This window comes from Musa acuminata, chromosome BXJ2-7 (assembly GCF_036884655.1).
Source record: "Musa acuminata AAA Group cultivar baxijiao chromosome BXJ2-7, Cavendish_Baxijiao_AAA, whole genome shotgun sequence".
Taxonomy (NCBI): domain Eukaryota; kingdom Viridiplantae; phylum Streptophyta; class Magnoliopsida; order Zingiberales; family Musaceae; genus Musa; species Musa acuminata.
The window spans coordinates 33,596,127-33,620,904 of record NC_088344.1 but is presented as its reverse complement, the minus strand read 5'-3'; the positions used below and the strand labels follow the sequence as shown (position 1 = coordinate 33,620,904).

Genomic DNA, 24,778 nt, shown 5'->3' with positions numbered 1-24,778 from the left:
TGTTAGGAATATTGAGACTCTTAAGGGAAAGAAGATTTTCCAATTTCTCACTCTTTCTTGACCAATTTGCCTTATACAATAAATTCAATGATAATAATACCCTCTTAAAAGAAAAAAAAATATTGTTGTTTAAGAAAACCAATATTGTCGTCCGTAATGAAGCGATCCACATGCCCACATCCAGGTTCATGCCCAAACTGCTAAAGACTGGGTTGGTATGGTTTCGGCCCGGGTGAATTTGAATTCCATGATTATCTCTAGAAGACCTAGACCCATAAAACAAAATATCTTTTGGAAACATGTTCTCTTAACTCTTAAGTATATTGACTAATGCTTACCTTAGCGAGTTTCATAACCATTGTTATGGATGCCTTCTGTATGCTGGAAACTTTGCTTACAATACCCTCAACGAGCAAGAATGGCAAAACAATGTCCATTGTTTCACTTGCATCTGAGGCTGAACTAAGTGAAATGTCACATAACCTGGTTGTTAATGAGCTTACAGCACGACACAGACTATCACCAGAATTCCGTACAGTTTCTTTTATGTCATCCATTGCACGGAATGCTACTGTCCATATACTCTTTAAATGTTTAGACACCTGCGTAACAGAACAGAAATAATCACGAACATACACAAAAGCACAAGTCGTATACTTAAACTATCAGAACAAGTCTGATAGATAACTAGCTTTTTCTCATTTCAGATTTTAGACAATGATCCACCTGACTAAACTTGCGGCCTTGGATAATGTCAGCCAGGGCAAGACAAGATGCTTCTCGTGAGCGCCAAAGTCTGGATCCAGACTGTGCCAACAAATCATCCACAATGGAATCAAAATACTCATCAACAGTTTTCTTTGGTTCTGCTACAATTGATTTCCAAATATGTCCCATTGCATCCTATCAATGGAATTTCATGGTTAAGAAAGCATAACAAAAGAAATACCAACTAAAACACAACCAAAGGTATACAAAACAGCTAATTACATAGATACAATCTTACAATGAGAAATTATTTAACATGAGAAGAATAAGAGTCTCTGATAAATGGCAAAAACAAGTTTAATCATTATGCATTAGATACATAGTGTTGGCAACCAAATTACCCTAATCATAGCCAAACAGCAACTTAAATGGGTTAGAATAGGTGGGTTGACAACATGTCGCCAGAAGAAAAATCTTTCACCTTGTAGTACAACAAAATGCACCGATCAACTTGGATGGAAGAACCCATCAACAATTCAAGTTCTCTATCAAGTCACAGTCATTAAAGATGGTCACATTAAACAGGTGACCCACAAATTTTGTTGGCATTCCTCCATAACTGGGTGAAAGTTGCAATCCTTGCAGTATGTATTATAATATACATGAAAAACTATTCACCGTTATTAGAAAAAAAATGATGTGTTTTCATCTGTCTAGTTCACATACTAAAGATTTATAAGTAATTCCCTTATATTCAATTCCCTTTGTGGGTAAAACTCATAGTTGCCTTTCAAACTCAGTGATCTGGTTATCACTGATCAGGTCAAAATCAACACAACAGACTGAGCAAGTACCCTATAGTGTTGCATTATGCACTCGATTAGAAGAAATGTACAATGTATTGACAATATTAGTGATTTCTTCATCACTAATTAGGTTAAGATCGATATAGACCAAACAACCAACCCATCATATTATATATTGTACTCTATTATATACATATATACAACACTTGAATGATAAAAACACTAATAGAACACAATAGCCAGTCATATGATGAAATTGTCTCATTAGGGATGATTTTAGAACCCTCTATATAATCAAAACTGCTTAATATGTATATGTGCAGAATACATATATTTGCATGCAATTCCTCAAGTCTCCATCTGATGTTGAATGCTAGATTCTAAAAGAAAGAGAAGATATTGAGCATCATATTGTGATTGTTGAAATAAATATGACAATTTCATCTTAATCATCTGACTATTATACTCTCATCATTTATCATGATCAATAACCTTGCATATACTATGTATCCAAAGTATATTCTATTACCATACAGTATTCATTGTATTGTACCCAATCTCCCCTCAAATTATGAAGTATACACGCACTGCATTGTGTCCTATAGGAATCAAGTGTCGTTATCCAACATGCTTCACATGACTTTACACAACACACAACAAAAAGTGCTAGCAGCCAATATACAGGTAGAAACAATTCAAAAGGATTAAGAATTTAGTACCTGGACATTTTTATCAGGATCATACTGGTATCTTACTAGCCTAGGGATCAAAGAACGCATATATGGTTTAAGTGCATCCCCCGCCTGCTTCGCTATTTTTGAAAATCCAAATGCAGCACCTCTCTTGGAATTTAGAGATGACTGATAATTAGCCAGATCCATAAACTTGTATATCAAGTCAGGTTGGCCCATCTCATTAGCGAGGCTACAAAGTTCCTTATAAGTGCTTATTTTTCCCCCACTAAGAGTCTCACCAATTGCCCCTTCTTGGAAAACTTCAGAATCATCCATCAGCTAGAAGAAAAAACAAATTAACAAGACAGTTTCTGACTAGTGTAACATGTAGAAGAAGGAACAGATAGAAAAGCAGAATAAAACTGAAATACTACCTTGACAGCCCTTTTCCTCTTCCCTGATCCGGTCAATGTGCTTACAAGAGCATTGACAAGGCTCTCCTTCATAGAGGAATCACCAAGTTCATATACAATACTCATCCCTTGGGAGGCCAGCTCCTGCGTAAGATCATTCTGTTCACCAAGAAGGTGAGAAAAAGCTTCCTGAAATATAAACAATCAAAATCGAGATATTAGAATTTAGTAGGATAAGCTTCCAAGAAGGTTTCATACTTTCATCTCAATAATCCAAACCAGGACTAATGTTTTCTGCACCCAATTTGTTAACCATCAGGTTAATCATCCAAAATTAGATTATGATGTTGCATGTTTTTTAGCAACAATGGGTGGGTGCTGGGAAGGTAATTTTACCATATCAAAGGGGTTGCTTGGTATTGGAAAGGGAATTTAATCAAAACAAAGAGGTGAGTGTTTGATCAAGCATTTGACAAAGTGAGTAAATAAACATTTCTTAATTCACATTCATCTCAAAAGTATATAAAAAAAAAGCTGTTGTGCTTATTTGCATGATAAAGGCTACTAGAAGGCAAAAAAAAGAAAAATCTGTAAGACATATAAGTTTAAAGGGTGTAGGACTAGAGTTATTCAGATAGATATTCCATCAACCCAGGTAACTATTATATTGCCAAAATGTCCACAAGCATGACAGTGATTTATTAAACTACTATGAAAGATAATGCACAGACCAGGACACCGAGCTCCAATGATAAATAAGCTATGGCTCCAAAAATTAAGCTAAGGCCCAATCTTCACCAATACACAAGTGCAAGCCTTCAAAGACCGTTTTCAGGATGATATATGAAAAGTTACTTCAATATACTATAAGAAATACGTTTCCACTGATACCTCTCATGTACTCCCACTTGGTACTTTTCACATCCAGACTCCCTCTATTTTATTGGATCTTGTCATATTTGAACCTTCATTATCCCTTAACAATTTTACATATAACTCATCTAATGAACTATCTATTTAGTGGTCCAGATATCACGAGAAATATCAGATAGCATAACTAAGATGGAAAAGATTAGCAAAATTTGTAAGTGATCCTTTCAAAAGAATAGTTGAATAATGTAATGAACCTGAATCTCAGGAAGGAGTTGCTGAATTTTTGGATGATGCCCACAATACATCAAGAGCGACACCAACCAGACAGTACCAGCACAACGCTCTTCTTTTCTGCTACTGTACAAAAGAACATCAAAAAGCTTTTTGGTTATGACTTCCTGAGCCCTGGTTCGTGACTCTATATTGATGCCAATCTGAGAAGTCCTACTTCCAGTTATGGATGATGATATTTCACTGGTAAGATAACCAGAGACTTTGGAAAGGGAACTATAGTTTGACTTAAGTATCATGTCGGCTGTGACAGAAACACCTCCCCATATAAAAGAAAGAGCCTCCCCAGAAGCAAAAAGTATGTCCTCCACCTTAGTTTTCCAAAATATGTAACTTGGAATCAAGATATTGAGAAGTTTATCCCAATGCATGACAAACTTTATGAGGAAACAGTACACACCTTTGATCGGCAAAGACTAAAAATCAAATCTAGTGCACAATTTACGTGCTCAAATGAAGTTTCCTTTACTGAAATATGACCCAATGAAATTAAAATCTTTTGAATAGATTTGATATCATCTCCAGAAAGTAGCTTGTTCAACTTCTGATGCAAAACTGTTAAAATTCCAGCTGTAAGAAAATCATAAGAAAATACATTAAAAAAATGAAAAATTATTCTTATCCAAGATCCATCATAAAATATCCCAAAGCATCTGAAGGACTACCTGGAAGGGAGTTTTGCTTGAATGAAGACAATGAACAACGAAGACCAATATGGCCAAGTGCTTCCATTGCAACAGAGGCCAATTCAGAGTTCTCAGACTCGACAACTTGTACAAGTGTGTTAACAACAACTTTTAGATGTTCCTCTGATATCTGTATCAATGTGAATAATTGGCAATAATTTGACAATAAAATGTACTGTTTAAATCTGATAAATTGTTTGTCAAAACAGAAATTTAGATAAGAATTTAAAGTTTCATAAACTGTTTAACAAAATAGATAAAAGAAACTAAATGGAAAAAGGTAAAAAGATTTGGTCATAGTGATGAAACTGGGCAAGGAAATTAATGACAACAAGAGTCAACACCAGTCAGTATAGGTCGATTGGTACTTACTTTGGATGGTTCTTTCATGCACTCAGCTGTCATATATCCTATAGCACATAATGCCCCATGACGACTTTCAAACCTGAAATCATTGATGTAAAGCCAAAGCTTAAATAGGGATTAATTTATTCAACAAGATAAAAAATAAACTATATGAAAATGGAAGTGCACAATAAGTCAATAACAACCTCAACATGTGAGTACCACCAATAGGGGATAAAACATCAGAAAGAAGAGCACAGGCTGCTGATGTAGGAAGAGCGGAACACGCAATTCCAAGTAAGCGTGACACAGATTCCCGAGTACCAGAATCGATGTGACCTAGTAAAGGCTTCAACCAAGACAAACGCTCTGCATAGCGCGTTGCTACCAACTGTAAAGAATTAAAATGGAATTAGTGAGACAAGAGGAACTGAAAGAAAATTAATAAGAACAGAAAAATATGCAAAAAAATCTTAACCTCAGGAAAATGGGCACCAATTTCAACTAATGCCTTGGAGGCAGTAGCATGAAGTTCAGTGGATCCTTCACATGCCATAGCATGCTCCAAAATTGAACACAACTTCACTACTGGAGAAGAAGATGTATCCACTGGAAAACTGAATTTGGATAACGTAAAATCTGCCTCAAAACACTTCATTAAAAACTTAATCATGGCAATATATGCTTTAGATGGAAAAAAAAGCATTCCTTCTCTTTGTTCAGCGGAATCTAATAACTTTGGCTGCTGGTTGCATATGTAGTCCAGCATCGTTGTCAGATCAGGATACTTCAGATCAGTATTAACTCCAGATGTCTGTTCTTGATCTTTCATAAGATTAAGCCCCTCAAGTGCCATTTCCCTAGGAAGAGTGATGCAACACAGATGGCAAAAAATAAATACACACAGTAAAAAGATCTGAAGGAAAATCTCATTAATGCAATGAACACTATAATTGATATATGGCCCATTCTGAAACTAAAGAATGGTTTGTAATAAGATTATCATTATATTAGAAATGTGATGTATCATAGGCACATGCAACTACAAATTAGTATTAGAAGACAACTACCGTACTGAATCACAATCTCAAACACCAGACAGACAGAAACATATCGAATGGTATTTACCAATCCAATTAAGGACCGGGACTAGATCAGATAACTTGGTACCAGTCAGGCCACTTTTCTTTTTTTTTTTAATGATACCAAATGGCACAAGTTAGTATACCATTTGGTATACCAAGAATATATTGGTCCAAAAAGGTGTTGGAACCTGTAACTGACCAAATTCTGAATCTTCCAATGGATGACTTTGACCAATCTTTAGTAAATAATGAATGACACAGATCACCTACGAACTTATTATCACTTTTTGTAGGCCTTCCACCAACCACATGCTCTCCACTGAGAGTATGTTTTGATCCTTATATAACAAGAAATTTCTAAGCAGTCTGTAATGGTTGACAATGTAACAACTAACAAGTAATACAAGTAATAATATACATGGTGTGGAAACCAAGTAGAATTGCCAATTCGCTAGGAAGAATAGAAGAAAAAACAAGCAAAAGAAGATTTCTCAAAATGTTAAGCACCTAGAAAGAAAATACATTGGAAGGCAATAGAAGAAAAAAATGTACAGCTTAAGATTAAAGAGGAGGGTTTCTAATTTGAAAACCCACGTGTACATAATCTATTAAGTCAATATTTAGAAGCCGGATTCAACGAACCAGAACATAATGTAGAATCAGAACTAAGAAAGCAAGAAAAAGGCAAGCCCAAGATGGCAATCCTTCTCCTTCCTCCTCTTCATCCTCTTCGAGTCTTTGGTACATACCAATGTACTATGTGTCAGTACATCGATACCGGTCCGGTCACTCGGTCAGGGACCAATATAATACTCAATATGAGATTCTAATCCTTGAATGAAGTTTTAGCACCATTAACAGAACTTATTTTTAGGAAACAATGGCAGTACTATAGTATAAGTCACAATTAAGATGTTTCATGAAAACTAAAAATCAAAGATAAACTTCATTCTAGTGGTAAGATTGCTCATTCGTCCATCCAAAATACAGGTACCATAGTATCTTGCTAAAGGATTCACATAAACTATATTGTCGCTTGTTCCTAACATGTGCTACTGGAAAAATATCTAAACCAAAATGGCATGCAGAATGAGCAAATAAAATCACTGCTAGAAAAATAAATTAACAAATAAGGTGAATTTATGCATGTGCCACTATTTATGGGTTAACAAAAGGCTGGTTAGCAGAATAAGCACAAGTAACAATGTGAAACAACTTTAGAAAAAGGCAAGTTCATGAAGAGAAATTGTAACCTTATATCAATCTTGGAATCTGCAGCTCCGAGAATGCAAATGTATCGGCTAGGACAATGATTCAAATCAAACAATGATGTAGCCCACCTCATTGCACAAAATCGCACATCACTTTGAGCCTTCCAAAGTTATAAAAAATATTAGTAAACACTAAAATAGATCAAAAAATACTATCTATGAGACTTTACCTGGTACATTAGAACCATACTAATAATTACTTTATAGTCAAAGTACTTGAAAATCATAATCAACAAGTTCACATCCTATCATGGCTTCCGATCTTCATATAACAAGGCTACCTATGATCCTTGTTTAGATCAATCAATATATTGTAATGTAAAGGTTTGTTCTTTGTGATTTGATGTGCTTGCGAGCACCTGGTCTATGGAAAGCATATTTCAGCCCATCCTCGTCCCAAGGCATTCCAAATAGACCACTAGATCAAAGTTTTGGCACTCTTAAGGCTTCTTGCTATAGTATAATACATAAAACCACAAACCACAGACGTCCAATATTAGTGAGATTAGATGATACCAAGGTTTGTAGTTTCGCCTAGGTTGGTATGGTACAGGCAGTAAGTGAGATTATCATGGTATCATAAGTCGGATCAAGGCACTACAAACAAAACACTAAGCAAGACCCTATAACACCAAGAAAGCTGATCAAGATGGCCCTCTTGGGGCTTTTTGCTATAGTATAATAAATAAGACTACAAACAATAACCAATGAACGTGAGTTCAGATGATACCATAAGTTGGATCCTACTGTTCCATTTTAAAAACAATACTCAAGAAAATCAATTATGAATATTAAAAATTCTTACCACTTGAGAATTTTCAAGCAAAAGTTCTTCAATATCTTTCAAGACAGCAGTTGGAGCACCCTGTATTAGCCATTTATAAGAATTATAAGACATTCCAGCATTCTGAAAAAAATAAAGGCCTAGTGACAGGTCAAGAACAGAGATAAAAAGAGGAATTAGCCTAGGGAACAATTTTAAAGGCATTATAAAGGAACAAGATGAAAGAGAACTCCAATATCACATAATATCTTTGCAAAATCCAGATATGCTGAAAAGCTTGCAAGTTACTTTTGGACTATAGTACATACAACATATGACTTGTGAACAAATCCTCAACAAGCAACTCCTGAATCCTCCCTTTAGACACAACAAAGAACAATAAAAAAAACAATGAGAGATCGTCTAGGAGGAGGAATCAATCAAAAATTGTAAAGTATTGATGCAATTAACTAGCATCAGCTGCAAGTGATTGTTTACATGGTCACAACTAAGCACAATCAATCACCACCAGCTTCATCCAACCCTCTTTCCATGAAAACAGGGTCAACTTAGAAGATTGTACAATGTACAAAATGCAGTTGCCAATATGATATCTGCAATCTAAATCTGTGCTACAATCCTCATGAAGGTGAATCAAGGCAAAAGGGAAACTTACTAGGAAGCTCAGAGGTTAATTGCCCATGCAGAAATGATCTCTAGGTGGCAAATTCAAACCAACTATATGCAATACATCACAACCATGGTCGAACATGACAAGACATGAATGTAAGATGTGATTACAAGAGGCTAACGTAGCATTGCTATTTTTGTGCATGTCAGCACAGAAAAAAGTGGAGATAGCATCATGTTGATAAAACATCATGCACCATATAGGACCTTGTAGGCTATTGCAAGCGAAGTGACTGAATCCTGAATAGTAAGATGCAGAGACTGATCTTCCAACTTTAAAGCAGTGAAAAGCCGCAGAGCCATGTCAATTTTTTCTCTATAAAAAAAATTAGAAAGACACAATACATATCAGCGTCAACATGAAATTTCTGTAGCCCAATTATAAATGACAAAGTAAAAAATACCTGCCTGAAAAGATGAGGCATACGTGATGCAAGCAAACCAATAGCTTGGTAAGCAAATGTCTTGACATATTCGGTAGCCTCTGGAAAATAGAACAATAAGTCACAACCCAAAGGTCATGCAGCTGGCTTCCAGTAAAAACCAGGCCAAAGAAAGGACTAGAAAATGATATAAAAGTTGCATTCACCAGAAAATAGACCAATAAGTTAAGCAATGCCACTAAAGGATGTTGCAGACAATAAAAAGGTCATGCAACTGGCTTTTTCAATAGAAACTATGCCAAAGAGAAAAGGACAAAAAAAATAGAAAAGTTGCATTCACCAGTTTCTGCGTTTGGACCATCAAGAGATCGTAAAATTCCACTTAAAATAACAGGACCCATGAGCTTCAATTGATCCATCACAGCCTACATAATTAACAAGATATAAGTTTGTCAATATAAAATATTAAGAGCCAACTGAGGATCAACATAATTTAAGAAAAAGATAAATATGACAACCTGCTGTTACATTTAATGGGAAAAAAAAATATAAACAAGGTTATACATCAAACATAAATCAACATGAAAAAATATACTCAAGAACTGCAACTTCTAAGCAAAGGAAAAAAAAAATCAGTTAAGAACTAAATTTCCAGCATTTAACACACGATATTCTCTTGATAGAGAAAATTAGTGGAAAAGAAAAAATGTATCCTTCTGCAAATAGTTTGAAATTGATGCTTATCATCATATTGTGGATAGGCTAAATTTTTGTAGCAAGTCTTATGAATCAGAAGTTCAGAGGTGCTTGTATGGCCATGTTGAAAAAGAAAAGGAAGCAAAAGAAATCATATAATTTGTTCATGATAACGACACATCCATGGTTCATAGAAAATGGCAAGGAGTAAGAAAACAAAGGAATTCAATTTCGTCCAGTTCGGTTTGTATCAAACTCAAACCGAGATGCAAACCTTCATCTGGTTCTTTTTTGTAACGTAAAGTATGGGCTTTTTTCCTTTTAAATTGACTGAACCAAACTGGTTTTGTTTAGAAATGACCACACCGGCCCCCTTTAGGCTTGAAGAAAAACTTGCAAACCTTTAAGAAAACAATTGGAATTAAAATGGAATTAAGTGCAAAAGAGCAATTGTTGCAAATTTATATAAAAATCATCATCATTGCAAATCTCATTAAATTGTAACCTTTTTGAAAAATTGTTATGGTGATGCTTCAATACCTTTAGAGTTTAGATGACCAATTAAAGTGTCAAACTACCTTTTAAGATGACTTGGACAGTCCCTTGTTTCATTTAAATTATTTAATTAAAAATTTTGAATGAAGTTAAAGATCTGTACTGTTTTCACCTCAAAGTTCATGACGGCACTAATCAAATAACAATAAAGATCTTGTGCTACTTTTGTGTCTGAAAATTTAGGCATAGGCCACCATGGCCTTAGACCTTTTTCTTCCATTTTTCACTCTCTTTCCTATCTTATTTTCTTCCTATAGAGAATTCAATTTATATCTACCCTAGTTGAGATGATTTTGAATTTTTTACATGCATGGGCTCTGCAATACTGTTACCAGGACTCACGTACAACCAGGCAAGAGTTACTGATGCACCTTGACACATATGTGCATCTCTGAAAAAGTGGACACTAACATCACCTGTCAATCTCTTATGTGTTTAATTGTTGAACTAGGCCTTGAAACAAGTTTTATTATCAGAAATTCTGTTTTCTACAAAAATCAGATAATTTTACTTAAAAGGAATCAACAATATCATGCTTAGAAAATTAGGAAATACAGATGTAGAAACCAAACTCATACATGTTTAAATACCCAGACACTAAATTCCATCCCTAGCTGCTTCAACCTTGAAGTAGTTCCACTTCCTGTTATATACAGAGCCAAAATAATAAACAATTTAATGAACATGTCACTTAAAAAGGAAAAAAATTAGTTGCAGAGAAATAAATATAAGATTAACAAAAAAATAAGAAAATAAATAATAATGGAAATTACAGATGTGCAAACAAAATTATAACAACAAATGTAAATGACAGATAAGCTTAAGAAACATGGTGGACCATCAACTTTAACGGCATGTTAATAGAGACAGAATTGCTATGACAGTAGCACAACATTATTGTTCAATTACCCATCATATGCAAATGTACTTTCTGATGAGCTGAATCAAATATGACAATTGCATTGTCCTAACAAGCTGGTGATTTTGAAAATGCAGCAACAAAATTGGATATTAAAACAAAGAAGCAAGTTCAAATCAAGACACAGTCTCAGAAATTGACAAAACAAATCAGTAAATAAGAGATGCAAAACAGTTCATAGAAATGATAAATAACAGCATTAAAACCATTCAATCCTATTCTCTTAAGAAAATATCTAAACTATCATGCTATAGATTGGAAAAGCACCTAGAACATTGTAATGAAAGTTTTGGATGTTAATCATTGAAAAATCCAAAAGGTCACTAGTGGCACCACAATCACAGTCACTCTCCAACTCCTACCATTTCACCAATATACCATGAGTCATTGATTTGACAAGACATTACATCTTATAAAGACAGTCCACACTTAAAATATAATATATATAAAACATTTTTTAATGATGAAACTAAGAAGAAAAAAAAGAAGAAAATAGAGTTATAATCCAAGTCAATATAACAAAGAACTGCATTTCACTTCAAAAGGGTTAATAGAGAAAGATAAAATAGAATTTGTTTTTAAAATTTGATGATAATGTCTGTGACAATCAAGACATGAAAGCCAGAATGAACCTTCAGTACTTCTCAGAAAGCTGAAATCAACCATCACAAAGAAAGAGTAAAAACAGCATACCATAAATGCAGCCAAAGATGCACTGCAGCGTTGAAGGAAAAGAATTTGCTGCAGTAACTGACCGGCAAAAAACAGACATAAGCCGCACTCGCATTGAAACATTCACCGGAGTGACTCTGCAATCTGCAGCTATGCTTTCAACCCCAATATTACCTGAACAGTGAAATAAACTGCACTCATTCTCAAGTGATATACATAATTGTACAAGCAAATGAAAAATGTAGATTACACAAGGTAAACAAGCATCTCAGCATCACAGAGATACAATGCTAGAGCATACACAGGCATTGTCACAGTTTCCTTTAAACTATAACTTTACAGTTCAAATCATTGCAACAGGAATCAAAAGATCATGAAATACAGAGCAGACGGTACAATATGGCATCAAAAGGCAATCTAAAAGTTGTAGGCAAAGATCCAAGTGTCAAGAAATGATAATTTTTTCCAAAAGTATCTGGTTCTAACAAGGCAACTATATGCAGAATGGGGAATCTTTGTTCCTGTCCTGCTTACATTATTTTTTCCTTTTTCTGCAGGTCCACACTGGCCATACATAGCAAAATAAACCTTAGTCCAGCTAAACAAGAAAAGAACCTATCCACCTAGTTTTGGTAGTTTAGGGTTAGTTTGACAGGCCAAACCATGCTAAGAAAAGTGCAGCAAGGATAGAGGTACTTCTCATCAGAAAGCAAGCTGGAGGAAGGAAATGAACAGTTAAGTAGACAAAAGCAAACCACAAGAAAATATGAACTTTTCATTGGATGGGAATTTTGAGAGATATGTCCTCTAGAATATATATCTTCCCTTTAGAACACTGGCCATGCCTATTCTTTACTCAGCATCTGATCTGATATGGCAGCACGTGCCTCTATAGCAAGGCAGGCAAAACCCCTCATGCAGCCAGAACTTTAAAACCGTGGTCCTTGGTAATTATGTCTGCATGACTACAATACTATTGAGGTCAGTGATTTAAAAAGCGCTAGGCGCCAAAAGGCGCCAAGGTCCAAAAACGCCCGAGGCGCTAGGCGCTCGCCCGAGCGAAGCAAGGCGCTAAAATATAAAAATATATAATATAATTAATAAATATAATTATTTAAAATTTTAAATAAAAATATTCTATTAAATTAAGAAAATCTAAGATACAAAATCACAATGTCACATTAACAAAAAGTTTCAAAATTCAAAACAATAAAATTTTACATCAAAATAAAAATTAACAACATTAAAATCAAAATAATATATTATTAATCTATTAACAGTATTAAAAATTAATCATTTAAAAATTCAAATAAATTTAATATTAAGAGTATACTGTATACTAAGCCTGACGGAGAAACGAGGAAGCGGCGAGCGGCGGCAGCGACAGCGGGAAAGGGAAAGGGAGTGGGAGGCGCGAGCAGCGGGAGGGCTCGCGGGAGTCGCGAGCAGCGGGAAGGCTCGTGGGAGGGCTCGCGGGAGGCGTGAGCAGCGGGAGGGCTCGCGGGAGGGCTCGCTAGAGGCGCGAGCAACGGGAGGGCTTGCGAGAGTCGCGAGCAGCGAGAAGGCTCGCGGGAGGCGCGAGCAGTGGGAGTGCTCGCGGGAGGCGTGAGCAGCGGGAGGGCTCGCGGGAGTCGCGAGCAGCGGGAAGGCTCGCGGGAGGGCTCGCGGGAGGCGTGAGCAGCGGGAGGGCTCGCGGGAGTCGCGAGCAGCGGGAAGGCTCGCGGGAGGCGCGAGCAGCGGGAGCAGGAGCGACGAGCAGCGAGATCGGGAGCGGCAGCGGCAGCGGGTTAGGGTTGGGTAAGGGTTATATCGGTTTAGTTGGTTCGATTGAACCAACTAACAACCGAACCAGGACCGAACCAGACCTAAAATCCTGGTTCGGTCACTTGGTTTACCCGGGCGCTCGCTCGAAGCGCCCAGCGCCTGGGCTCAGGCGAGCGCCCAGGCGGCGCCTGTTTGAAGCGCACCGCCTGGGACATTAGCGAGGCGCTCGGGCCTCGCCTCGCCTCGCCCGAGCGCCTCTTTCAATCACTGATTGAGGCTACCAACTGTTTAACTTTAACCACACTAACATGTTTAGCCACACACTACTCAATACTGACCAATGTAGTCACAAGTATGAAACTTCATAAGCAGTTTTTTTGACGATGCAGCTAGTCTGTAGTCATAGGGTCAACAATTAAGATGCAACATAAATCATACAAAGAACTCTTACTAGATTAAACCATTGTAATTCAAACATTTGACTTACATCATGCAAACAATTTGATAGAAAGACAACCTACATCTTCCTTTTCTCCATGTAGATTATTGAGCGAGAATTACCTCCAACCCTTTGCCACTTACTGTTCCACATTCATTAATGTAGCCATATAGCAAAAACCACTCATGCTTTAAAGCCATTTGGTTCCAGTTAAAAGACATTACAAAGTTTTAACTGTTATAAGAAGAAAAGAGCCTATAGTTCTTAATGTGTCCTATCATTTAATATATTAGTGATTATTGTATTTCAGACACAGCTCTTCAAAAATAAACAATCACAAATTGATTCGCAGAGTATGGGAAGACATCATATAGTCATGATTTTAAAAACTGAGCAAACCTATACATACTGATCAGTATTTACTTATCTGACCAAGCATCAATATTTGACCATTCACCTTGGTAACTCAAGTATAGCACTCTTTTTATTATTTTATTATTTTGTTAGGAAATATCATGGGGTATAAATAACTCTACGCAGAGGTTAAGCTAGAGATCATCAAGGGCAACTAAACAATGAGTTCTAGCAAATTAACCAAATGGCCCATGTCTTCATTACAATTTCAAAAGATCCTATGCTATGTAAAATTTCTTGCAACAATTTATTTTAGATAAACCACATACCATTAAATAAAGTAAATAGTCTCTGTATAAAAGTTGTGTCATCCATATTGACCCCTGCAGCCTTGCGCTTTAAGAGCTCCTCTCCTCTCTTAGAAACAGGTTCTTGGCTAGAACAGCAAAAGAAGTGTCAGAAAATTGAAGCACAACAAAGACACTGATATATGTGATCAGATCCAAATACCTGTCTGAGGCAGCAACCAAATAAAGTGGATATACAAGCTCAGTTGTTAACTGCATGGCTTCTATAACATTCAACATGCCAAGCTGTGCAAAGGCATACAATGGCTTTAGGTACAACAATAACACCTAATAATCAATGTAAAAAAGGACAAACATACCTTTCTCAGCATTAACATGTCACCTTTTAATGGAAGCTTTCCAGTAACACGGTCTGATTGGGCAATTGACAGCCCAGCTGGACATCCATTACTATCAATCAATAAAGAAGTTAGTCACCCCACGTGCCTATTAGGTATACAAAATTCTCACAAAGTAAGATGTCATACCCAGGGGATGGTGGCTGATACAAGAGCGTGTGAAGGCAAAACTCCAAAAACACTTGACCATCCTCAGAATTGCCAATAGCTCTATACATCGCACCAACTTTTTCATTAACTTGACTTGAGCAGTTCTCACCAATCACCTGAAAGTGTTAAGGTTGATAAGGTTCACAACAAGGATATCTTCATAGAGAGAAACAAAGTCATTATGCACGAACCTAATCAAGATTATACAATCTACAATATTATTTTGAACAACTTTATCAGGTCCTAACCATCGCATAATTACCAAATTCACCCAAGTTCACACTTTCAGAGAGTTTTCAAACAACATCTAAAGAAGAACATATGCCAACTAGATCTTTAGAAGTACAGGTTTTTAGATGTTTAAACAAGAAACATTTTTAAGTATAACCACAATATTTGGATGACAACACAAAACATCCCAGGCCTTAGTCTACAAAAAGCATATATCAGCTAGAAAGATCATAAAAAACAAAACCGTTTTTTTACCTCAGATCTCAATCAACAAATTTTTTTTATCATTTCACTTAAAGCTCTGGTTTAGGTGGACAAAATCATCCCTGAATTTTTTTAGGGGGTTACGTGGTCTCTCACAGACCTCACATGTGGGGCTCAAGTTGCAACAATTCTATAAGGGTTGAAGAAAACCCTGAGAGTTCTCATGGGTGATTCAATCCACCCCAACAGCTTCTTTTGTTTCACTTTTCTTAACACTTAGAGTACTTTCTTTGTTGTAGATCACCATTTTCCTTCATGCACAGCTAATTCTGCCAATGATTGCTGACAGCACTCACTATAATAGTTCTGATAAGCTACCAAAAAGAAGAAGCATGGACCTAAACAAGTAACTAGACAAGGACAGTTCACTGCCTCCACTTATGAATAACTTTACCACGTCTAAGGCAAAAAACGATGCAAGTCCACAGAGATTAAAGGAATAATGAGCCGATTAAAGTGACGTGAATGATTGCCTCACTACAAAATTTGGTGAATGATCAAAAAAGAGATAAGCAATCAGCATCATAATGCAGTATACATGAAGATGATAGGATCTAAAGTTCAGGGAAAAAATAGATTCAATTGAATGCATTAAATGTGAATTGATTGTTCAAAGTGAATTGATGAATATATATCCTGAGACACAACCAATCCTCAAAAAAGAATGCACAGTTAGTTATAAGTTTCATAAAAGTGGAAATATGTCTTCCTTTTGTTTTTGAGCATTTTGGCTCATAAAAACAATTCTCACCACTCTTGTGCTAACTCAAAAAAATGTCTTAACCTGCCCGTGCATGCAAGCACATGGACACTTCTGATACCAATTGGACTCTTAAATGGGGACTTCAATCAGATGAGTTAGCCATCAACTCTTTCAATAACAAATATAACTCCTCCTCGAGATGGATCCTACAATAATAGTCTTAATAAGGTTCCTTTTAGAACATCCAGATTTGATTGGTATTAATAATTTTGTGGACTGCAACCAAAAAAGAACTGACCTTTGCTAATTGTTGAGCTTTAATGAAGAATACATACACAAACAATAACAATACACAAAATTCATAAGATGCCAAATAACAACATAGGTTCAATGTATAGGATTAGTTTCAAAGAGATCAATGATTCAAATCAAGTTTAAAGTCAAAAGCATATACAGAGGAGATGCATCGACACCCAAGAGATAAGGTGATGAAGCATGGTTGAAATGTGAATTTTTGTCACGCTTAACTCTTCCGCTATGTATATTTCATTTTTCTCCTTCTTTTATCCTTCTTCATCCCTCTAATAAAAGTAAACATTTCAAATCCTTTGTTTGTTTTTTAAACTAGTGTAACATATAGACAATCAACATGTTAGGCATTTGATTTGATATCTTTCAGTCAGCTCAATACATTCCACACAGCATCCGAGTCGAATTGTTTCTCAAAATATTAACAATTAGATAGTAGCAGAAACCTGAATGACAACTAAGTACACAAGCTTCTTAGATTAAATATTGTTTCCTTTGAAATACATAACAAAAATAATTTAGAAACCAGCATATTCCACCTGACCTGTGCAACAAGCCTCAAGATGATTTCTTGATGTTGAGGTGGACCTTTTGCAATATTAACTAAAAGATCAGGTGCCCTAGCGGATTTGTCCTGCAACAAAGGGCGCAAGCAGCAAGTTACATCCAGTACAAGACATCTATAGCCTTAACATTGTAGATAGAAAGAGATACCTCTCCGTCCAAGCGCTCAAATGACATCTGAATGTACACAATACAGAAGTTCCTAACCATCGGAGAAGCATTATTTTCATTATAAATCCTCCATAAATCCAAGAACGGAAGAGCGATATCTGGATGGTTCTTCACCCGCTTGTTAACATGACTTAGAATCTCCAAAACCTACATCCACGACGCAAAAAAAGGGAAAATAAGAGAATCAAGAAGATAATATAAAACTATTTCCAACAACAGAGACGACAAATCGATACAAGGACAATAAGAACTACAAGAACCTTAATAACAAGGTTGAAAATTCACAACTCGTTCGACTTAGCAACCAAACTACAGACTGCCGAAAAAGAGAACATCCTCCTTGAAAACTTTAAAGAACACTACAGGTTTGATATTTCGGGGACTACAGGAACACAAAAAATGTAGTTCGTCTCGCAGCTCGAACCCGACAAACACGGCGGAAGGATGGTCCGGCCTTTTGAAATGATGCACGAACCGACAAACAAAACTACCAAGAATTACGATCAAGAACCGACAGAAAGTTACATGGTGGATAGAAGGGGACGGAGAGGCGAGAGAAGAGTAATTCTTTAAAATGATGTTCCAACCGACAAACAAATTTGATCAAGAATTGCTATCAAGAACCGAGCAAAAGATCCAAAATCACGAGAAAAAAATCCCGAGAGACAGCTGACGGCAAGAAAGTTACCGATTTGCGGATGGAAGGGGAAGGAGAGGCCAAAGAAGAGATGGAATATGGAAGGATCTTGGCGAGTAAGGGTTCGAGTTTATCATCGTCGGCGAGGGCGAGACGAGTCAGCATGCGATCGAGCATCTCCTCCCTCTCGACATCGGACGGCGCCGCAGCGGCCAAGACGGAGTCCGTCATTCCCGATCCCCGCTTCGGCTGCAAGAAACAAGAAAACGATGTCAAATCCAAGACACGGGGATATACTTATACGCCAGTCGCCCGACCCGTTAACGGCCTTGCTTGGAGGCCGGCAAGTGAACGGTCTTGATCGGCCAACTTAATCTTACGTGGCGCGATGGACCATGATTGCCTCCGCGTCCGCGTCCGAGGTATCATAACCCAACATGATATTTCTTAATTAATTTTTTTACTATTTATAATCCTGCTTAAATATATTTTTTAAATAGAAAAATAGAAATATATTTTTAAATATTTTTCTATTTCTATTTTTTCCTATATTTTAAATATTGGAAAAACAGAGTCGCCGCCGTCTTGTTCTTGACCTTCTTCTTCATCGGCCATCATGGAAATGTTGCCCAGAGATCATCATAGGTGATGCTGTTCCGTGTTTCTGCAAGCACGTCACGAAGGCCATGGAGAAGGTCATAAGCGTGAAGAAGGTTGTCTACGTCACCACGGCGTTTCACCAGCTTCTCGACCATGGAACCAAGTGCGGTAGTGACTAGTGAGATGCCTCTCTCGTTTTGTTTCATTAATATGTAGTTCTGAGTAGTTCGTGTAGAGATTGATTGACTTGGTTCATTAACCTATCTTCTTCTTCAAAACAGGATAGAGGACAACGAATCTACGAGCTCCCATCAATCATACTTTGCAGGAAATTAGAGTGCAGAACAGTACGCAGTAGCAGATGATGGAAAAGACGAGATTACTACACCAAAGACGCAAACAGAAACGAAGTAGTTTGTTTATTCATGCTTTGATCGGTGATGCTACGTCAAAGCAACAACACAAGGACGCCTTTGGTTTCTCTCCTTCCTGTGCCTCTCCGATGTCATGCCATTGGAACAATGTAACCTGCAACCAGTCCGCAGTCAAAGGAAGAACCCAAAAACACCAAACATGCATAAACCATAGGGTGAGGAGAGAGCTTACTTCCGCATTTGGTTCCACTGGGAACAGACTTCCCACAACACTTGGCGACGTAGACGGCGTTCTCCATGCTAATCTTCTTCTCCACCTCCGACGGGATGTTCTTGCAGAGGCACACGATGTCGGCTTTCTGGACCTCGGCACAGCACTCCTTGGATGGATCCTTTCGGGGGCCAGGGACGACGTACGCGCGGCACAGCGACAGTAACAGTCCAAGGTCAGCTCCACACATCTGCTGGGCCCGCACAGGGGCGCCACCAAGCAGGGCCGAGGACATGGCCAAGGCCACTATGAGGACGAAGAAGAAGGGAAGCCTGCGTTCTGCCATCTCTAAAGCTTCAACTCTCTCTCGTCAGTCTCTCCTACAGCGCGCTTCTTTCAGGTGAGAAGAGCCGGCGGCTGGCTGCTTATATAAACGACGACTGAGGCAGCACGAGGGTCGTGTGTTGGTCTCGAGGTCTGACAGCAGCAACACAAATGCCGGCGTTCGACAAGAAACGTAAAGCATTAACGGAGAGCGAGTGTCGTCGTCATGTCAAGCTGCAGAACTGGCAAGGCACTGAGCTCGTGACTGCCAGAACTGGCAGTGGCAACGATTGGCCCAAAACTGAAGCCACAACAAGTTAACTTGGAATTAAAATTCCCATCGAAATAAAAGAAATTAGATTTTTGGTGGTTCTGTCAGCCACCAATTTATAACGCAACACTTGAAGTAGAACCATTACTTCACAAAGAACAACACTGCACACAATCATACTCAAAACAAATTGGATCCTGCAAATATTACTAGCAACACAAAGAAGTGGCATAGGGCTGACTTGCCAGCCTGGATATGCTTACAAAAGCACTGAAATAGGTTATAGAAGTCCTAAAACTGAATGGTCTGGTCACAAAGATCACAATCTGAATGTGCAACACTAAGCATCAACGTTCAGAAGGTTGATTGATGCTACTTTTCATCAATTGATTCGGTCCAACCAAGGCCTGGCCTAGGCATCTCTCCTTGTGGTTCTTCAAAATCACGCGCATCACGAAGTGAAGCCTCGAAATCAGTTGAATCAATTGCAACTGGAAGAAAGCTGCTTATATCATCTCTAGCTCCAAGACCTCCAGCTCGTATAACATCGTCTGCTGATATCGCAACATCAGTATATGCTACACCAGTATCATCATTGTTCTTTTGTTCTACGACTGTCCCATTGTTACCCTCCATGTGATAGTCATCGATGTTCTTACTGTCCTCTGTTGAACCTTTAATTTCCACCTCATGTTGATTCTCTTTCTCAACTGACACCAAAAAAAAAAAATCAAATTAAGATTCCTTCAAGGACTAATGCTCAACAGAGGTCATGAAATACGAAACAGAATATACATTGCATAAGACCTACCTAACTTTGGCAGGATAGTTTGGAGAGATACTGAAAAGATCTGAAGGAACAATATTGAATAGCACCACAAATCCTAGACTTTTTTCTTTTAACCTTTTTAAGAAGTTACATGAATTCTACATAGTTGCAGTTAATATAAAACAATGTTTATAGAAGCAAAAGCATGGTCTAGCAGCAGCAGTCTTCAATTTCAGCATATGAAAAATTATAATAGGGAAAGCTACTTGACCATGACACAGAAATTCTAATGCAATATGTCACGACAAGAAATGCGAAAATGTTTTTTACATGGAAACTTTCGTTCTGAGTTGACATTAAAGGCCTTGGGCATGATATCACTGGCACCAAAAAAGCTACTATAATGCCAGATATTGCCAGTTTCTTCTATTAGATATCATATTTTCCTAATCCATTTTCAGAATACAGATCTCAATCATGACAATTGTAACCGATAGTGTTGTATTTCATTCAGTTTATGGCTTAACTTTATTGATGTGCATGCTTATTGTATTCTGAAATTTTGAAGATTTAAGAAAGGATACAATGCCAAAAATGAAAGAACAGGTTTCCCTCTTTTCTCAATACCAAGGATTGAAATATCGTACCGTACCGGAGTTTCAATATTCGCTCGGTACGATACGGTGCTATATACCGAGCGGTATACCGTTCGGTATATATATATATATATATATATATATATATATATATATATATATATATATATATATATATATATAAGTTTAAAAAAATCTTATATATTTTTTTATATAAAAATAAAAAAGAATTTTTTGGTGATGTTGCCAAAAAAGGCGACGTCCCTTTTTAGACAACGTTGCCGAGGCGACGTTGCGTCGCCTTTTTCGGCGACGTTGCCAAGGCGACGCGACGTCACCTTTTCCCGTATGGGGAAAAAGAGGCGACGTCGCATATTTATATTATATATATATATATTATAATATATATTATATATATAATACCGCTCGATAGTGGACAATCCGTGTATCGGTCCGCTGACGGACCGGTACGTACCGCCCGGTACAGGCGACATTATTCGAAATTGTAATCCTTGCTCAATAGACCATTATTATTTCCTAAAATTTATTAAACAATAGCTCATAATTATTTTTACATACAATCAATAGCTAGTCCAATCAATAGATAACAAAATATTCTCGGTTTAGCTTGATTACCCAAGTAATTAAAAGAAACATAGGCCATAAGAACGTTACTAAGCACAGGCATCGAAATGAGATATAACAGGCCATCCTCATATGATAATAAAAACAATATATAATAGAAAAAGACAGTTTCAATATGTATATAATTATTAGGGCCAACATACAAAAAAGTGAACTTGAACCTCCTAAATAAATTCTGTTTTATGATCTAGTTTGTTGCTAGCAAAATTGTAATTATGAACAGATGATGACATACTATAAATATTAAGATGACATGCATTATCTTCTGTGCGTTAAATACATGACAATACAATGAAAAAGAATTAACTTATTATTGCCAACCACATAAATGAAGATTTAATGATGTAAAGGCAGGCAAGTGGACCACTAATAGAGGCAAAAGTTTTTGCCCCAGGCCAAAAGCCAGGGTAATTGGCCTTATCCTGGATCTCACCAGCCACCAATGGGGCCTATTCAGACATCTAGAGCGGCTAGACTAGCTGAGCCATAGAAATGCTGGAACAACCTTTGTTTGGTCCAGTGTGAGCAACAAAAAGCCATAGAAGGCATTTTTGTTTAATTGTGGGCCCAATGAATATTATATATGGCAATCCTTGCACCTAAATACATCTCCCATGGATATGACACCTATCTAGTTTTAGATCATTCTTCGTAGTAGTAAAAATCTACCTAAGAATTATTGATATGGAGCAAATGTCATAGCTTTTGTGCTCAATTTGTATATTCAGTTTACTCTCATACTTAACATGACCAGAAACTCATTTCAGATAATATACTAACAAAAAACCCATTATTCGCATATCAGCTCCTGTTAGAATAGAAATGGACCTTACTTTACAACCATAAAATGAGGATCAGCCACCTAGATTTCCTCCCGGCTTACTCAGAAAAACTTAATTATATATGATAAAACAGCAAGCGAATTACACATAACATACCATGTCATATTACCTACAATTAGTTACACATAGACACCAATAAGTACAAATGTGTCCAAGATCTTTTGAGATACACCAGAATTCAGATTACCATTTAACCCTACATAATGTTCCGTTGTTAAAATCTAACTGTGCCAACAAAAATGAATTTGTCATGAGAAACGTGTAGTTTCATGCAACATTCTTGTCTCCAACCAACTTACTCTATGTTCCAGTTCATTATACAAATATGGATTCATGCACAACATTACTTAGATAAATTGGTAAGTTCTTTGTTTGTTTCTACTGTTTTTGCTATGCTAAGAAGCAAGTGGTTCCAGATGCGATGGAAATCTGACCACCTTCATAAAGAAGACCTTCAATAGACAAATTTCTCTTGTGGTCGAAAATAAGATAATGGTAACAAGTTTTTGATTTGCATTGCATGCATCGATCATTAAAATAGTTCTAAAATTACAGTCTCCACTTCATAAACTTTCCTACACCATCAGCTCATCAAGAGCCCAACTCATCTTTACATAACCACCTTAAATACTACAGATCAAGAATGGAGTTAACCAGTTCTACTTGTTTGTAACTTAAGGCCTTGCGCTTCATATACTATTACCTTTAATGTGACATCAAGGAACTTTTTTCTGTCCTCAACCTCTCGAGATACAAGCAAATTCTCTCATAGGTTGAATTGACTAAAAAGAGTTTGATACAAGTTATGCTCAGTTTCTTGGCAATTTGTAACCAGAATGAATTCTTTATTTTTACATTTTAGTGAAAAAGCATGCCAGGGCCAAGACTTTAAACTTGTTTGGCTTTAACATGTAATGCAAAATGGATAGTGTTACATCTATAAATCAATTCCACATAGTCAGTGACTTTTTTTCTACTCTTCATTGACTTGGGGCTTGGGACAACTTTTTCTACTATGATCTCAGTACTCACAAATTGTGAATGTTTAAACTATGGCATCATGAAATACTTTTTCTAAATCCATAACGTTATACAAATATATCTTTATTTATGATTACACAAGGGAATGTTATACACACACATAAACTGAAGATAATCTACATTCATGTATATGTTTAACCATCTAATTTAGAGCAATACAAGTCTTGCGTTAAACAATTACTTAAAATCTCACTTTTAGCTCACAACAAGAACAAATACAGCAAAGTAATAAGTCTAACTTATGTACAATCGAAGGATGGAAGCCATCAGAAAAACAATGGATTAACGTCACAATACCTTCAGAACTTGTTGGTTTACTATAATCCATAAATCTATTAGGTCTCTATATCAACCTCCTGAGAAAATACATAAGCATAACAACATTATCAGCTATGACATGATATGCGGTGAACAGTTTTTCATATCAAGGTAAAATAATGATTTGGGTAGACATGCAATTCTCTCAAAAATGAAAATCACTGGGTTTCATTTACTTCAATGGAACGACATCTTCAAAAGAAAGAGAGCAAAGACAAATCCTTTCAAGGCTTCTCTAAAGCCCAAATTAGGTAAATCTTTGGCCAACTCAAAAGTTGGGAAACCTTCAACCCAAGAGTTGTCAGATGTGTGCAGAATCTTTGAAATCACAGCAGAAATCATCAACTACAAGGTTTCTACATATGCAAAAGTCTAATATTGCTGACATTAAAACAGAAGAAAGAGAGACAGAGAGAGAGAGAGAGAGAGAGAGAGAGAGAGAGAGAGAGACCCGCCCTACGTCCGCTGTGCGTCTGTGCCGTCGCCTGGGGTGGAGGATGCGGAGCACCGCGTTGTTGCTAAGCGTTCTCTTGGGTTTGATCTATGTCGACGCGTGTACTGGACACGAATGAACTACATATAGCTTTCGGCGATATGATATATTATATCAGGCGTTGCAACTTAAATAACGACCGTTATATAATATATGTCGGATGTTATAAACA

The 24,778-nt window shown here is 37.0% G+C and overlaps 2 protein-coding genes and 1 long non-coding RNA gene across 4 annotated transcripts in view; all 3 read right to left on the bottom strand.

Moving 5' to 3' along the window:
* LOC135617693 (uncharacterized) overlaps window positions 1-18,394 on the bottom strand; it is a 30,832-nt gene extending 12,438 nt beyond the window's left edge. Inside the window, exons 1-24 of one of the 2 annotated variants that reach the window (XM_065118177.1) lie at window positions 18,174-18,394; window positions 17,465-17,632; window positions 17,295-17,384; window positions 15,223-15,359; window positions 15,055-15,145; window positions 14,898-14,980; window positions 14,717-14,823; window positions 11,852-12,004; window positions 10,818-10,882; window positions 9,329-9,413; window positions 9,014-9,089; window positions 8,813-8,921; window positions 7,958-8,017; window positions 7,135-7,253; window positions 5,275-5,656; window positions 5,003-5,187; window positions 4,824-4,896; window positions 4,431-4,581; window positions 4,166-4,335; window positions 3,729-4,076; window positions 2,623-2,790; window positions 2,234-2,527; window positions 727-903; window positions 339-602 (exon numbers count right to left, since the gene is read on the bottom strand). In XM_065118177.1, the coding sequence (XP_064974249.1) occupies window positions 339-602; window positions 727-903; window positions 2,234-2,527; window positions 2,623-2,790; window positions 3,729-4,076; window positions 4,166-4,335; window positions 4,431-4,581; window positions 4,824-4,896; window positions 5,003-5,187; window positions 5,275-5,656; window positions 7,135-7,253; window positions 7,958-8,017; window positions 8,813-8,921; window positions 9,014-9,089; window positions 9,329-9,413; window positions 10,818-10,882; window positions 11,852-12,004; window positions 14,717-14,823; window positions 14,898-14,980; window positions 15,055-15,145; window positions 15,223-15,359; window positions 17,295-17,384; window positions 17,465-17,632; window positions 18,174-18,353 (3,735 nt within the window). In that variant the 5' untranslated portion in view covers window positions 18,354-18,394. Of the gene's footprint in view, window positions 1-338; window positions 603-726; window positions 904-2,233; window positions 2,528-2,622; window positions 2,791-3,728; window positions 4,077-4,165; window positions 4,336-4,430; window positions 4,582-4,823; window positions 4,897-5,002; window positions 5,188-5,274; window positions 5,657-7,134; window positions 7,254-7,957; window positions 8,018-8,812; window positions 8,922-9,013; window positions 9,090-9,328; window positions 9,414-10,817; window positions 10,883-11,851; window positions 12,005-14,716; window positions 14,824-14,897; window positions 14,981-15,054; window positions 15,146-15,222; window positions 15,360-17,294; window positions 17,385-17,464; window positions 17,633-18,173 lie in introns of those variants that run through there. The other variant, XM_065118178.1, reaches the window with a different exon arrangement.
* Window positions 18,395-19,227: 833 nt separating this feature from the next.
* On the bottom strand, window positions 19,228-19,653 carry LOC135616407 (protein LIM3-like). The gene is made up of 2 exons (XM_065115601.1): window positions 19,329-19,653; window positions 19,228-19,250 (listed from the first exon to the last, which is right to left on the bottom strand). The coding sequence occupies exons 1-2, from the start codon at window positions 19,651-19,653 to the stop codon at window positions 19,228-19,230; spliced, it is 348 nt and encodes a 115-aa protein (XP_064971673.1).
* Window positions 19,654-20,079: 426 nt separating this feature from the next.
* LOC135617692 (uncharacterized) lies at window positions 20,080-24,692 on the bottom strand. Its single transcript, XR_010488818.1, has 3 exons — window positions 24,565-24,692; window positions 24,093-24,151; window positions 20,080-20,612 (listed from the first exon to the last, which is right to left on the bottom strand). It is a non-coding gene; the product is annotated as an uncharacterized LOC135617692 (long non-coding RNA).
* Window positions 24,693-24,778: the final 86 nt, after the last annotated feature.

Excerpts from the sequence above, each read along its gene's own strand:
- LOC135616407 (XM_065115601.1), bottom strand. The coding sequence starts at position 19,653 with ATGGCAGAACGCAGGCTTCCCTTCTTCTTCGTCCTCATAGTGGCCTTG. Across the intron at positions 19,251-19,328 it reads CAGTGGAACCAAATGCGGAA|GTTACATTGTTCCAATGGCA; the intron begins GTAAGCTCTCTC and ends GACTGGTTGCAG.